This window comes from Mobula hypostoma, chromosome X2 (assembly GCF_963921235.1).
Source record: "Mobula hypostoma chromosome X2, sMobHyp1.1, whole genome shotgun sequence".
In the NCBI taxonomy this organism is placed as follows: domain Eukaryota; kingdom Metazoa; phylum Chordata; class Chondrichthyes; order Myliobatiformes; family Myliobatidae; genus Mobula; species Mobula hypostoma.
The window spans coordinates 34,180,447-34,195,712 of NC_086129.1; the positions used below are offsets into that span (position 1 = coordinate 34,180,447).

The 15,266-nt window shown below is 41.5% G+C and overlaps 1 protein-coding gene across 2 annotated transcripts in view; it reads left to right on the forward strand.

Moving 5' to 3' along the window:
• Window positions 1–347: 347 nt before the first annotated feature.
• The window catches only part of scn3b (sodium channel, voltage-gated, type III, beta), a 51,386-nt gene continuing 36,467 nt past the window's right edge, over window positions 348–15,266 (forward strand). For both annotated transcript variants that reach the window (XM_063038237.1, XM_063038238.1), the window contains exon 1: window positions 348–992. In XM_063038237.1, coding sequence (XP_062894307.1) covers window positions 938–992 — 55 coding nt within the window. In that variant the 5' untranslated portion in view covers window positions 348–937. The remainder of the gene's footprint in view (window positions 993–15,266) is intronic.

Below are 15,266 nucleotides of genomic sequence, written 5' to 3' on the forward strand. Positions count from 1 at the left end.
GCATTATTTAATATCAGAGTGTGAAATAGGCGTTACTAACAGATCGGGACGAACTAAAAGGACGTATTCCTGAGGAGTGAGGAGAATTCCTGTAGTTTCTATCGATTATTAAGCTATTGAAATACAATGGTAGGAAAATATTCAGATTTGAATTCATGTCGAATCTAATATGGATTTATTTTGGACGTTGCCAGGCAAAATCCAGTCCTTTCTACACAAACGTGGCTGCAATAACCAGTACAAATGATATAAACACCGAGTATAACAGGTTACAATGTAGACTGCCAACGCATGCGTGTCTGTGTTGTTACTCTTTCTGGAAGGAGGGTGGAGTAAGTGTGGGAATATTAATAGAGGAACCGAGACAGACAAGAGAAGCACAACCCAACTAGGCTCTCCACCAGGCGCTCAAACGAGCAATATCTTGATAAAATAGTGAGGATCAAAAGCAGATTCTTTTGCAAATACATACATAGTTATAAATATATTTCGTTTGCATTTGACTGCAAACGTAGCAGACAGTGAACAAAAGACTGGGCATTTTGAGATACTCAACGTGTTGGTCTGAAGGCAAACACTGGATCGATTTCTAGGTTGTGCTGGTATTTTAAAATTGAATTTAAGGCACCATTCGTATATGTGAATGTGCATTATCAGGCGCTGTCTGTAGTGCTGAAATCTGAAGTGCAGAGACCGAACAACACAAAGGAATCAAACACAGGCGGTTGGAAACCTGTTGGTGACGAGCATTAAAGGACTACGAGGAAGCGATTGTTTTAAGAATGTATTAAAACCCAGTCGCTTGTTTTAACCAGCATTGTTTTATGCAAATCAGTCTGTAGACTGTGCATCGGCAGAGGGGGTGAATTCCAACCAAACAGCTACAAGTGGATCAGTGAGAGATATTTAAAGCCGGTTGTTTCTGCTTACCCCGACTATGAGTGCGTGGAGCACGTTTCTTTATTCGGTTCCATTGCTAATGATTCTGTTAGGTAAGCTGACAATTTATACCAATAGATATTTTAATTTACTGGCAATTTACACTGCTAACTGACAAACAATATCTGAGCCACTATCATCAATGGTTAAACGAGATGGATAAAAATCTCATTGGATTACCCATTATGTTGGATGTGTTAATATTATAATTTATTAGAAATGTGTAACTTCATATATCATTTTTGAAGTATTGGTATTATTGTGCAGTCAGGTCTTCAACAGGTTACGGAATTGATAATGTTGACTTCAATATTAGTTTTTTTAAAAATATCTCCATCTTTCTGTAATTTTACAGCGTTGGTCGAGGTTGACTTGGTGAGAACAAAAAAATGCGCGGCGAACCTACACATTAACACCAATATATATTAACTTATATATTTTTAAAATTTAATGTGCGTATTTTGTTCGTAGTTTTAAGAGGGAAATTATTTCCTTCCCTTTTATTTTTAATATTTAATGTTGGGTGTTGGTTTCTACTCTGTCTTCGCGATCATTACTTGTGAGCATTTTCAAAATAAGACTCTTTTACACCGAGGTATTCAATGAAGTTTCAGTATAAGGGCGGGGGTCGGGCTCTACCAGCGCTCGCCTCGGAAAACAGAGCCAGATTATTCGATATAGGAAACAGAAGCTCAAAGGAACAAAAATTTAGCCGTTGCATCCAACCATAAGCCTAAAACATGAAACATCTAACGTCAATTCAATCTTTGAGCTTTTAATAATTTGCAAGTTAGGCATTTATTTTTACCTTGAAGGGTTCTCTGTTATCACGCAACAGGTTCTACGTTTATTGTTGGAAGAGGAAAACTGGACTCAAGGTATTCGTTGGGAAACGGGGACGGAGGCTGCGGGTTAAGAGGCACGCCTATGTGTATACAAAGAAATGTTCGTTTTATGGAAGTGTTAGCCGACATCATTCATGTGTAAATTCGATGCACGCATCGATGTAGATTTGCAGGGGAGGGGCCGGTTTGGCCTTGGGGAGCCAGTGTCTGTATTATCTCCTCGCAGGTCTTCCTCATTTTATCTAGGCATGCAGGCAATAGGAAAAGGGTATTTTGTATATGACAAGAATGTAGAGCCGCATCAATGTAAACACACATTTAATCCAAAAACCGAGATCTGGCATTCCCTTTCCTCTGGACCCACTCCCACCCAGGGCGCGCGCGAAAGAAACGCTGCACATCACTAGCAAACCACAAGAGTCAAACATTCATAGCAGTAGACGGAGGAAGAGAGGAAGCTAAATGATGCTGACGCCGGGAAAGAAAGGGAGTTAAACTTGGTACAGTATAACTAAACATCATGGGTGTATATTAATCATCCTAACAGGTGTACAAGATAATAAGAGGAATAGATAGCGTGGATAGCCAGTGCCTCTTCCCCAGGGCACCACTGCTCAATACAAGAGGACATGGCTTTAAGGTAAGGGGTGGGAAGTTCAAGGGGGATATTAGAGAAAGGTTTTTTACTCAGAGTGGTTGGTGCGTGGAATGCACTGCCTGAGTCAGTGGTGGAGGCAGATACACTAGTGAAGTTTAAGAGACAACTAGACAGGTATATGGAGGAATCTAAGGTGGGGGCTTATATGGGAGGCAGGGTTTGAGGGTCGGCACAACATTGTGGGCCGAAGGGCCTGTACTGTGCTGTACTATTCTATGTTCTAACAAGACCCTGCTTCTCCAAAGCTGAAAGGATAACAAGTTATAGTTGAGGTTTTAGCTTATAAACCACTTGGCAGGATATGAATACTTTGTGATCAGGGTATCCTAATGAGGAACTGTGGCCAAGGTTATCCAAATGTTTAAGCATTTGATTCTTAGGTTTTTGGATTTCTGTTTCTTAACTACATTTGGCAGAAAATTCCGTTGTTTGATATGGATAAAAATAACTTTTCCTATCTCATCTGACAACTGTTGACTGGCTGTCCCTGGCTATCAAATTAAATTAATCTGTGTACAAATACAGATACAAATTTTTTCTAATCAAAGTTAATGAAATAACAGTCTGGAATAGCTATTTATATTAGTATCCACTTATAGTCAGTAAACAGTTACAGTTAGACACCATAATTCTAATAGTTTAAAAATATTTACGGAAAATGATCAGACTGATTTACAAGTCCCAAGTTGGGGCAAGGCTAATGTTGATTGCATTAGTCAGGAAATCGCAAAGGTTGATTGGAGAGGCTATTTGCAGGTAAAGGGATGGGCTGGCAATTAGGAACATTTTAAAAGTGAGATGGGGAGAATTTAGGGCTAGTCTGTTCCTGTTCAACTGAAGGGCAAGGCTGGCAAGATTAGGGAACCTTGGTCATGAGGAGTATTGGAGACTTTTGTCAGGAAAGTAAAGGCATGTGTTGGGTGAGGCAGCTGGAAATAAGAGAACATCTCATATGGAATGTAGGGATACACTTGAGGAAAGCCAAGAAAACACATAGAACATGAGATTGTTTTTGTAATGAGGCAAAAGAGAATCCTGTGAAACTCAGTGACTATATCAACAGCATAAAGGGTATTGAGGGAGAGAATAGGGTACCTTAGAGTTCAATGTGGTCATCTATGTATGGAACCACAGGAGATGAATAGGGCTTCAAATTATTATTTCTCATCTGTCATTCCTGTGGAGTTGGTAATGGAAGCTATGGAATTGAATGAAGTGAACGGTGATGCCTTGAAACATATCCACTTTACATAAATACCCGAAGACATTTTATAACATAAAATATGGATGAATCACCAAGAGTTGTCATGATCAAGTGTATTCAAGACAGTGTGGGAATGTATTGCTGAGGCCCTGGTAGAGATGCTTACAGTATATCATTGCTGGACAGAGGCAATGTACTGAAAGAATGGAGGGTAGTTAATGTTTTGTCTTTAGTTATGAAAAGCTGCCGGAGCCTAATGCAACTGGTAGGATAACAGACCTTATTTATATGGACTTTAGCAAGGCTCCTGATATGGCTCCACATGATAGGCTGAGTCAGAAGGTCACATCAGATGCAGGGCAAGCTGGCTAATTGGATACAAAATTGGCTTGCTGGAATGAGATAGATGGTAGTTTTCAGATTGGAGACATGTAACTAGCAGTGTTAGGGATTGGTGGCAGGTCCACTGTTGCTAGTCATCTATTTTAAGTATTTTGGATGAGATTAAGGTCATATTGTTGGCAATTATGCAGATGACACCAAAATTGGTGGTACAGTGGACAGTGAATAAGGTTATTCTATAAGACATAGAAGCAGAATAAGGACATTCAGCCCATCAAGTCTGCTCCGCCATTCTATAATGGCTGATTTATTATCTGTCTCAACCCCATTCTCATATCTTCTCCCTGTAACCTTTGACACCCTTGCTCAGCAAGCTCGGCTTTAAGTATAGCTAATGACTTGGCCTCCATAATCAATTCCACAGATTCACTTCCCTCTAGCTAAAGAAATTCCTCCTGATTTCTGTTCTAAACGGATATCGCTCTATTCTGAGGCTGTACCCCTCTAGTCCAAGACTACCCCACTATAGAAAACATCCACCTAGGGCAGGCCTTTCAATATCCGATGTGTTTCAACAAGATTCCCCCCACACACACTCCCAGTGTTCTTCTAAACTCCAGTGAGTACAGGGCCAGAGCCATCAAACACTTCTCATACGTTAAGCCTTTCATTCCCAGAATCATTCTTGTGAAACTCTCTGGATCCTCTCCAATGCCTGCACATCGTTTCTTACACAAGGGCCCCAAAACTGCTCACAATACTCCATGTGCAGTCTGACCAATGCCTCAAAGCCTCAGCATTACCACCTTGCTTTTATATTCTAGTCCTCGTGAAATCAGTGCTAACATTGCATTTGCCTTCTTTACCACTGTAAATCTAACTTTAAGAATCCTATACATAAACTGTCAAGTCCCTTTGCACCTCTGGTTTTTGAATTTTTCCCCCATTTAGCAAACAGCCTATGCTTTTATTCCTTCTACCGAAGTTCATGACCATACACTTCCCGACACTATATACTATCTGCACTTCTTTGCCCATTCTTCCAATCCGTCCAAGTCTTTCTGCAGACTCCCTGCTTCCTCGACACTACCTGCCCCTCCACCTATCTTTGTATCATCCACAATCTTGGCTACAAAGCCATCAATTCCATCAACCAAACCATTTACATATAACATAAAAGGAATCGGTCCCAACACAGACCCCTGTGGAACACCACTAGTCACCAGCAGCCAACCAGAAAAAGCCCCCTTTATTCCTGCTCTTTGCCTCCTGTCAGTCAACCAATCTTCTATCCATGCTAGTGTCTTTCCTGTAATACAATGGACTCTCAAAGACCTGAAAATTCAAGTAAACAACATTCACTGATTTTCTTTTGTCTATCCTGCTTGTTAGTTCCTCAAAGAATTTCAACAGATTTGTCAGGCAGGATTTCCCCTGAAGGAAACAATGCCATCTTTGGCCTATTTTGTCATGTGCCTCCAAGTACGCCGAAACCTCATCCACAATAATGAACTCCAACATCTTCCCAACCACTCAAGTCAGACAAACTGGCTTATAATTTCCTTTCTTCTGCCCTCCTCCCTTCTTAAAGAGTGGAGTGGTGATTGCAATTTTCCAGTCCTCTGAAGACATTCCAGGATCTAGAGATCCATGAAAAATCATTACTAGTGCTTCTCCAATCTCTTCAGCTACTTCTTTCAGAACCCTGTGGTGTAGTCCATCTGGACAGGTGACTTATTTACCTTCAGACCTTTCAGCTTCACCAAGCCTTCTCCTTAGTAATAGCAATTCTACTCACTTCTGCCCCCCCTGACAGTCTCAAATATCTGGCATACAGTTAGTGTCTTCCACAGTGAAGACTGACACAAAATACTCAAGTTCATCTGCCATTTCTTTGTCCCCCATTACTCCAGTGTCATTTTACAGTGGTCCGATATCACCTCTCTTTTCCTCTTTATATATCTGAAAAACTTTTGGTTTCCTCTTTGATATTATTGGCTAATTTACCTTCATATTTCATCCTTGTTCTCCTTATGGCTTTTAGTTGTCTTCTATTAGTTTTTAAAAGTGTCCAAATCATATAACTTCCCACTAATTTTTGCTTTATTATATGCCCTCTATTTTGCATCTATGCTGCCTTTCACTTCCCTTGTCAGCCACAGGTGCCTCATCCTCACTTTAGAATACTTCATCTTTGGGATGTATCCATCCTGTCTTCCGAATAGCTCCCAGAAACTCCCACCATTGCTGTTCTGCTGTCATCCTTACTACTGTCCTCTTGTATCAATTTTGGCCAGCTCCTCTCTCATGCCTCTGTAATTCCATTAACTCCACTGTAATACTGATATATGACTTTTACTTCTCCCTCTCAAACTGCAGGGTGAATTCTATCATATTATGATCATTGGCTTCTTTACCTTAAGCTCCCTAATCAAATCTAACACCCAGTCCAGAATTGCCTCTTCCCAAGTGGGCTTGACAACAAGCTGCTCTAAAAAGCCATCTGGTAGGCATTCTACAAATTCTCTTCCTTGGGATCCAGCACCAACCTGATTTTCCCTAATCTATCTGCATATCAAAATCCCCCATGACGATCGTAACATTGCCCTTTTTACATGCCTTTTCTATTTCCCATTGTAATTTATATCCCACCGTCTGGCTACTGTTTGGAGGCATGTATGTACTTCCCATCAGGGTCTTTTTACCCTTGCATTTTCTTAACTTTACCCATTTTCTTAACTCTACATCTTTTGATCCTATGTCACTTCTTTCTAAGGGTTGGATTTCATTTTTCACCAACAGAGCCACCCCATCCCCTCTGCCTACCTGCCTGTCCACTTGACACAATGTGTATCCTTGGATGTTAAGCTCCCAACTATGATCTTCTTTCAGCCACAACTCAGTTGTACCCACAATGCCATACCTGCCAATCTCTAACTGGGCTACAAAGTCATCTACCTTATTCCATACACCTGAATGCACCAAGTATAACACTTTCAGTCCTGAATACATCACCCTTTTCAATTTTGCAACTGTGTTGCACTTGAACTCATCCCACTGACTGCAAAGTTGCCTTATCATTTTTTGCCTGTCGTTCCTCACAGTCTTGCTACACTAGTATACCAACTGCCCCATCCTTGGCCCTATCACTCCAGTTCCCACTCCTCTGCCAAATTAGTAATTAGTTTAAGCCCTCCCCAACAGCTGTAGCAAACCTATCCGCAAGGATATTGGCCCCCCACCTTCAGGTTCAGCTGTCCCTCATCCTTTTTCTACAGGTTGCACCTTCCCCGGAAGAGATCCCAATGATCCAGAAATCTGAAACCCTGCTCCATGCACCAATTCTTCAGTCACGCATTCATCTGCTAAATCATTCTATTCTCACCCTCACTGGCATATGGCACAGACAGCAATCCAGAGATTACTACCCTGGAGATCCTGCTTTTCAGCTTTCTGTCTAACTCCCTATATTCTCTCTTCAGGACCTCCTTCCTTCTCCTACCCATGTCATTGGTACAAATATGTATTGCGACTTCTGGCTGCTTACTCCCTCCCTTTAGAACGCTGTGGACCCAGTCTGAGACGTCCATGACTCTGGCACATGGGAGGCAAATTACCATCCAGGATCTCTATCATGTCCACAGAATCTCCTGTCTGCTCCTCCAACTATGGAATCCCCATCGCTATTGCACTCTTCTTCTCCCCCTTCCTTTCTGAACTGTAGAGCCAGAGACCCGGTTGTTGCAGCTTACCCCTGGTAGATTGTCCCCCCCCCACCAAAGGTATCCAAAACAGTTCACTTATTATTGAGGGGAATGGCCACAAGGGTCGTCTGCACTGGTTGCCCACTCAGGGACCTATCTCCTGCAACTTAGGATTGACTACTTCCCTGTAGCTCCAATCTATCATTTCCTCATCTAAGCTGAAGGTCATCGAGCTGCAGTTCCAGTTCCTCAACACGGTCTCTAAGGAGCTGCAGCTCAGTATATTTCGTGCAGATGTAGTTATCAGTGAGACTGGAGGTCTCCCAGAGTTCACTGATAAATCTGTCTAGGAATCGTTCAGATGCCTTACCAAGGGAATATATTTAAAATTGTAATATTTTTAAATATTTTTGCACAATGATAAATTGGATACAATCATTGGCAGCTAGAGAGATTTTCTAGCAACTTAATTAATAATTGTACTTCCTGAATTTTAAATGTCAGTCAGCTGTTGTGGTTTTAAAAATTCAAATAACCATTTCTAAATTAAAAAGGTTATTCATCACTGTTTAACTTGTCAAAAACACCAGTAATAACCGAGCTTCTGAAATACAATACCAATTTTTGGCATTTCATCTCTGTGATATTATTTCATGTTCATACGCAATGAGTGTCATGTGAATGAGCCAGCTTTAAATATTTCTATGTTAATTGTCAATTTTATTTTGAAGCATGATAATAATAGGGTTGGGGACACTAAAACTAAAACAGCTTGTCACGCATTATACATATGTCAAAGTCCAAACAATCTTGGCACCATAAATAAAGTTAACATCAAAGGTGTTGTACTGTGCTGCACTATTCTATGTTCTGTGTTCTGTGTTCTATGTCCTATGTTCAAACAATTTTCTGGTGAAAATAGTCAAACATGGCAAAACAAAGGGACCAAGTACACACCTGATCAATGAGATACAGTTTGATCCACAGCCCAGGAATTAATCACATTCTTTAAGCCGTCAGGAAAGACAAAAAGGCAAAAGAACTGTTAAAATATAAGTAACACAATGCTCACATTGTAAAAAGGAAGAAAAGTTTGAGAAATGGAATGCCCGAAACTGCAAGGCCATGGAGTAACACAAACTGGAGCAGATGCAGGAAGTTAATATTAGAATTTAATACCCAGACAGCTTTTGTTTTTTTTGAAAGGTAGGCAAGAAATAGAAATGGTTGCCTACTTGATGGAGATCTAAAATGCATAAAAGCAGCAAATCCTTTCATGGAGCTGCCGAAATTTCAGACTAGAACATTTAAACATGAGAAATTCTACAGATGCTGGAAATCCAGAGTAACTCGTTCAAAATGCTGGAAGAACTCAACAGGGGCAGGCGGCATCTATGGAAATGACATTTCAAGACCCCTCTTCAAGACTGAAAAGGAAGGGGGGAAAAGGCCAGAATAAAAAGGTGGGGGAGGGGAAGGAGGATTGCTAGAAAGTGATAGGTGAAGTCAGGTGGATGGGGAAAGTAAAGGGTTGGAGGGGAAGGAATCAAATGGAAGAAGAGAGTGGAGGGGCACCAGGGGGAGGTTTTAGGCAGGTAAGAAGTAGTGAGAGGTCAGAGTGGGGAACAGAAGAAGAGTAATGGAAGCATCAGCAGTGGAGGAAGAGAAACATGGTTCTTTGAAGAAGGAAGACATCTCTAAGGTCCGGGAAGTGAAAGCCTCATCCTGAGAACAGATGCTGCAGAGACAAAGGAACTGAGAAAGGGAAAGAAATAGTCATGGGAATTGGTGGGTTTATAAAAATTGTCATTTGACAGTTTGTCTTCAGAGATGAAGACAGAGAGATCAAGAAAGGGAAGGGTGGTGTCAGAAATGGACCAAACCAATTTAAGGGCAGGGTGGAAGTTGGAAATAAAGTTGATGAAATTGACGAGCTCAGCATGGGTGCATGAAGCAACACCAATGCAGTCGTCATTGTAGTGGAGGAACAGTTGTGGAGCATTACCAGGGAAGATGGACTGTTTTACGTAGCCAGTGGAAAGGCTGGCATAGCTGGGGCCCTCGCGGGTGCCCGTGCCTACCACTGCAGTCTGGAGAATGTGGAGGGAGCCAAAAGAAAAATTGTTGAGGGTGAGGGCCAGTTCTGCCAGATGGAGGAGGTTGGTCATGGAGGGGAACTGGTTGGTTCTTTTAGATAGATAGATAGATATACTTTATTAATCCCGAGGGAAATTTGGTTTCGTTACAGCCGCACCAACCAAGAATAGAGTGTAAATATAGCAATACAAAAAACCCCAACAATCAAACACCAAAATGCAAACTATGCCAGATGGAAAATAAGTCCAGGACCAGTCTATTGGCTCAGGGTGCCTGACCCTTCACGGGAGGAGCTGCACGTTCGATGGCCACAGGCAGGAACAATCTCCCGTGCCGCCAAGTGTTGTATCTCGGTGGAATGTGGCCGAAGTCCAACAGTAAAAAGTTCAATATCCAGTCTGCAAACACATTCCTCGATCGTAATATACCCCGGATTGCACCATCCATTGTTAGCCAGAACAGTAAGCACCAAACTCCTTTACGCTTACCGCTCTCAGTGCACTTCCGGTCAGCCAGAACAGTATTACCCACCGAACTCCTCTTCTCCAAAAGTCTCTGTTGTCTCGACCCGGTCCTCTTTCCTCAGCTTTGTGATCCCCCTCTGTGTGTTTTCCTCCGGATTTCAGCAGGGGTGTCTGCCGCTTTGTTCGCTAAGCCGACCGGAATTTGCTGGTCCGTGGAATGCACAATGCGACCTTGCTTCTGTCCTGCGTGTCGGGATGTCACCATTTCCAGTTCTTAAGAAAACCCAAATAAAACTCTCTCTACCAGCATGTTATAGAGGGTGCAGCTTCGACATGTTACCGTGAGAAAAAAATACAAAAAATAACGTTTTTTGAGAAAGAAGCAGAGAGCTTTGAGGCCTTCTTGATGTAGGATATAAGTGTACAGGGACTGGACATCCATGGTGAAAATGAGGCGGTCAAGACTAGGAATTGAAAGCTGGTGTGGAGAACAAGAGCATGAGAAGTGCCGTGGACGTAGGTGGGAAAGGACTGGACCAAGGAGGATAGAATGGAGTCAAGGTATTTGGACTCGAGTTCAGTGGGCCAGGATCAGTCAGAGACAATGGGCCTACCTGGACAGTCAGGTTTGTGGACCTTGGGTAGGAGCTAGAAACAAGCAGTGCGGGGTAAGGGAACAATCAGTTTGGTGGCAGTGGATGGGAGTTCTCCAAAGCTGATGAGGTGGGTGATGATGTTGGAAACGGTTTCCTGATGGTCCACTGTGGGTTTCTCTTCAAGGGGTAAGTAAGAGGAGGTGCCTGCGAGTTGTCACCTGACCTCAGCAAGGTTGCAGTCACTCAGCTACACTACAACAACACCCCCTTTTACTGCGGGTTTGATGGCAAGGTTGGGATTGGTACAAAGAGAGTGGAGGGCAGTGCGTTCAGAAGGGGTAAGGTTTGAGGAGGAGTGAGGAGTGCTGAAGTTGAGCTGGTTGACAATTAGAGATGAGAAGATCCAGAGCAGGCAGAGAACCAGCCCTGGGTGTCCAGGAAGATGAGGAGGGTTGGAAACAGGAAAAGGGATCATCAGTGTGGGGTGGTGAATTTCTTCCTGAAGAACTGGGCTCAGAGGTGAAAGCGTTGAAGAGCTCGGCATTTGGCGAGGGCAGGTGAAGGGGGCAAAGGTAAGGCCCTTGCTGTGGACAGAACGTTCCACCTCAGAGAGGGAAAAGTAAGTGGGAGTGGGTGAAGACACAGTAGGAATTAGAGCTGGGATCAAAGGGGAGGGGTGAAGAGTTGGTTGCGTCAGAGGAGATGGGTGGATTAGGGTGTTCAGGGAAAGTGGGGTGGGAGGAAGATGGAGGCTCTGAGGACCCAAAAGGTGACAGTGGAGCCTGAGACCCAGGGTTGGAGAGTGGTGGTGGGGGAAGGGATGCCCAGGGGCTCGGCAGCAGCAAGGAAGGAAAATTTAATCGGACTGCAAATTTTTGATAACAATTTTGTCATTTTCATACTTTTTGAAATATACTGTGAAATTTAACCTGTGCCTGCATGAAAAAATCTAAATATAAGAAAGATGAAAATGTATATTCACAAACTATTAATTATTCTATACATATAATGACAGAATTGTTGGATGATTGCACACATTAAGATCAGATTAGATTCAACTTTATTGCCATTGTGCTGAGTGCAGATACAAAGCCAATGAAATGCAGTTAGCATCTGACCAGAAATGCAAAGAATAGTGTTATTTACAAAATAACTGCGAATAAAAAGTGCTACAGCACACAAATATAAAAGGACCGAGACAGTACAATATGGGTGCAATTAAGATGAACTGTGTGCAATTATGGAGATATTACAGAATATTACGTGAGAACTATGGCCTGCTCTGATACTTTTCTGGGGCTTATTGATATTTTCCTAATGTATTTTACATGTGGATGCATGTACAATGAAGTGATAGCAAAGTATTTGGATATACACATGAATTTCACTTTCTAATACCATCTCTTTGACTAATTTCAGCATATATATCAGTGTCAATACATTCTAAATAACATTTCCTCCATAAAATGTAAACATTCACACTGTTGTAACAAACTGTGTACATCTAACAATAGTTTTAGATCTCTAAATTGAAAATATAAATAGAAACCAATTTTTCTGCGGATACCTTTTAAGTTTTGCATCTTAAAAGAGATTCAAATTTGTATCAAAATGCCTGCATGTTATCAGTGCAACTTAAATTTACATTAATCTCCATTCCATTTCTCGTGTATACAATTGCAGAAAACAAATTCCCCCTCTTTTGCTTGAAGTTGCACCTTGATATGTACCTCAGGATGTAAGGTACAAATTACAACTTGGAGATAGAAAACACATGCCCAAAGGGCAATGCTATGATAGTGTTGGGGGTTTCAATATGCAAGTGGACTGAGAAAATCCAGTTGGTGGTGGATCCCAAAAGAGAGAATTTGTAGAATGTCTGTGAGATTGCTTTTTAGAGAATCTTGCAGTTGAACCCACAAGGAGAAAGGCAATTCTGAATTGGGTGTTATGTAATGAACCATATTTGATTAGGGAGCTTCAGGTACAGGAACTCGCAGATGAAGTATGATAGAATTCACCCTGCAGTTCGAGAGGGAGAAGCTAAAGTCAGGTATATCAGTATTACAGTGGAGTAAATGTAGTTACAGAGGTATGAGAGTAGAGCTGGCTAAAGTTGATTGGAAGGGGACACTAGCAGGGTTGGTGGCTGTGCAGCTGAAGTTTCTAGGAGTAATTCGGAAGGTGCAGGATAGATCATCCCAAATACAGCATAAAAGCAAAAGAAAGGGCATATAATATCACAAAAATTATTAGGAAGCTAGAGGATTGGGAAGCTTTTAAATACCACAAAAGGCAAGTAAAAGTAATGAAATATGAAGGTGAACTATCCAATATTATAAAAGGATACAAAATGTTTTTACAGATACATAAGGAGTAAAAGAGAAATGAAAGTGGATATTGGACCACTGGCAAATGACACCAGAGAGGTATTAATGGGGGACAAAGAAATAGCTATCAAACTTAGTAAGAATTTTGCATCAATGTTCACTGTGGTAGACACCAGCAGTATGCCAGAATTTTGAGAGTGGCAGGGAGCAAAAGTGAGTGCAGTTGCTATTACCGAGGAGAAGGTGCTTCGGAAGCTGAAAAATCAGAAATTTACCTTATTTAAAGTCACCTAGGCCAGATGGACGACACTCCAGGATTCTGAAAGAGGTAGCTGAAGAGATTGTGGAGATATTAGTAGTGATCTTTCAAGAATCAATAGATTTTGGAGTTGTTCTGGAGGACTGGAAAATTTCAAGTATCACTCCACTCTTTAAGGAGGGAGGAAGGCAGAAGAAAGGAAATTAAAGGCCACTTAGCCTGACTTCAGTGGCTGGAAAGATGTTGGAGTCCATTATTAAGGATGAGGTTTCAGGGTACTTGGAGGTGCATGATAAAGTAGGCCGAAATCAGCACGGTTTCCTTAAGGAGAAGTCTATTGGAATTCTATGAGGAAATAACAAGCAGACTAGACAAAGAAGAGTCAGTGGATGTTGTTTATTTGGATTTTCAGAAGGTCATTGACAAAGTGCCATGCATAAGAGCTCCTGGTATTACAGGAAAGATATTAGCATGAATAGAAGATTGAGAGACTGGCAGGAGGCAAAGAGTGGGAATAAAGGGAACATTTTCTGGTTGGCTGCCAGTGATTAGTAGTGTTTTGTAAGGGTCAGTGTTGGGACCGCTTCTTTATGTTTGTTTGAAAATTGCTCTATAACTAAGTTGTTATTATTATTATGTATGTTAATAATTTGGATGATGGAATTGATGACTTTGTGGCCAAGTTTGTGAATGACACAAAAGATAAGTGGAGGGGCAGGTAGTGTTGAGGAAGCAGGAAGTCTGCAGAAGGACTTAGATAGATTGGAGAATGGGTAAAAATATGGCAAATGGAATGAAGTGTAGGCAAGAGTATGGTCATGCACTTTGATAGAAGGAATAAAGGCGTGCTGTTTTCTAAATGGGGAGCAAATTTAGAAATCAGATGGAAGGGACTTGGGAGTCCTAGTGCAAGGTTACTTAAAAGGTCAATTTGCATGTTGAGTCAGCAGTAAGGAAGACAAATGCAATGTTAGCATTCATTTTGTCATGACTGAGATGTAATTCTGGGATTAATAGATGTAATGCAATATTGATCAGACTACATTGGAGTTAGAAGAATGAGGCAGTAGTGGGGGTGGGGGGGGGTTACCTCATTGAAACCTAATGAATATTGAAAGGCCTAGATAGCATGGACAAGCAGAGGATGTATCTAATATTGGGAGAGCCTGAGACCAGAGGGAACAGCCTCAGAATAGAAGAACGCCCCTGTATAACAGAGATAAGGAGGAATTTCTTTAGCTAGAGGCTGGTGAATCTTGTGGAATACATTGGCAAGGCATTGTATATATTTAAAGCAAAGGTTGACAGGTTCTTGATTAGTAAGGGTGACAAAGGTTATAGGGAGAAGGATAATAAATCAGCCAACTCGATGGGCTGAATGGCTTAATTCTATTATATCTTATAGTCTTACTGCTATTTCCCTGTTTTAACCTCATACCCCTTGATGCCTTTAATATCTAAACGTCTATCTGTTACTTCATGCATCAACCTGCTTACATCCTGGCACTGACCTGAAATTTGAGTAGTCAATCCATTTGTGGCTTCCTGTACACCAGATATCTGTAGTTTTGTTTTAATGAACTCCTCCTTCCCAATCAAAGCTGTCTACTTGCCAGAATATGTTAACATCCAAATGAGAAGGTTCGCTAACCTTTCATGTATTTTCTTGAATATGCATTGAATCACTTTGTTTCTAACCTTAGTAATGAAATCATTTAAAGACTTGAGGAAAACATGCAAATCTGAAACAAAACAAGAAATACTGGAACATTCAGCAAATGAGGCAGTATCCATGGGGGAAAACAATGATAGGTCTTCAAACAGAAAT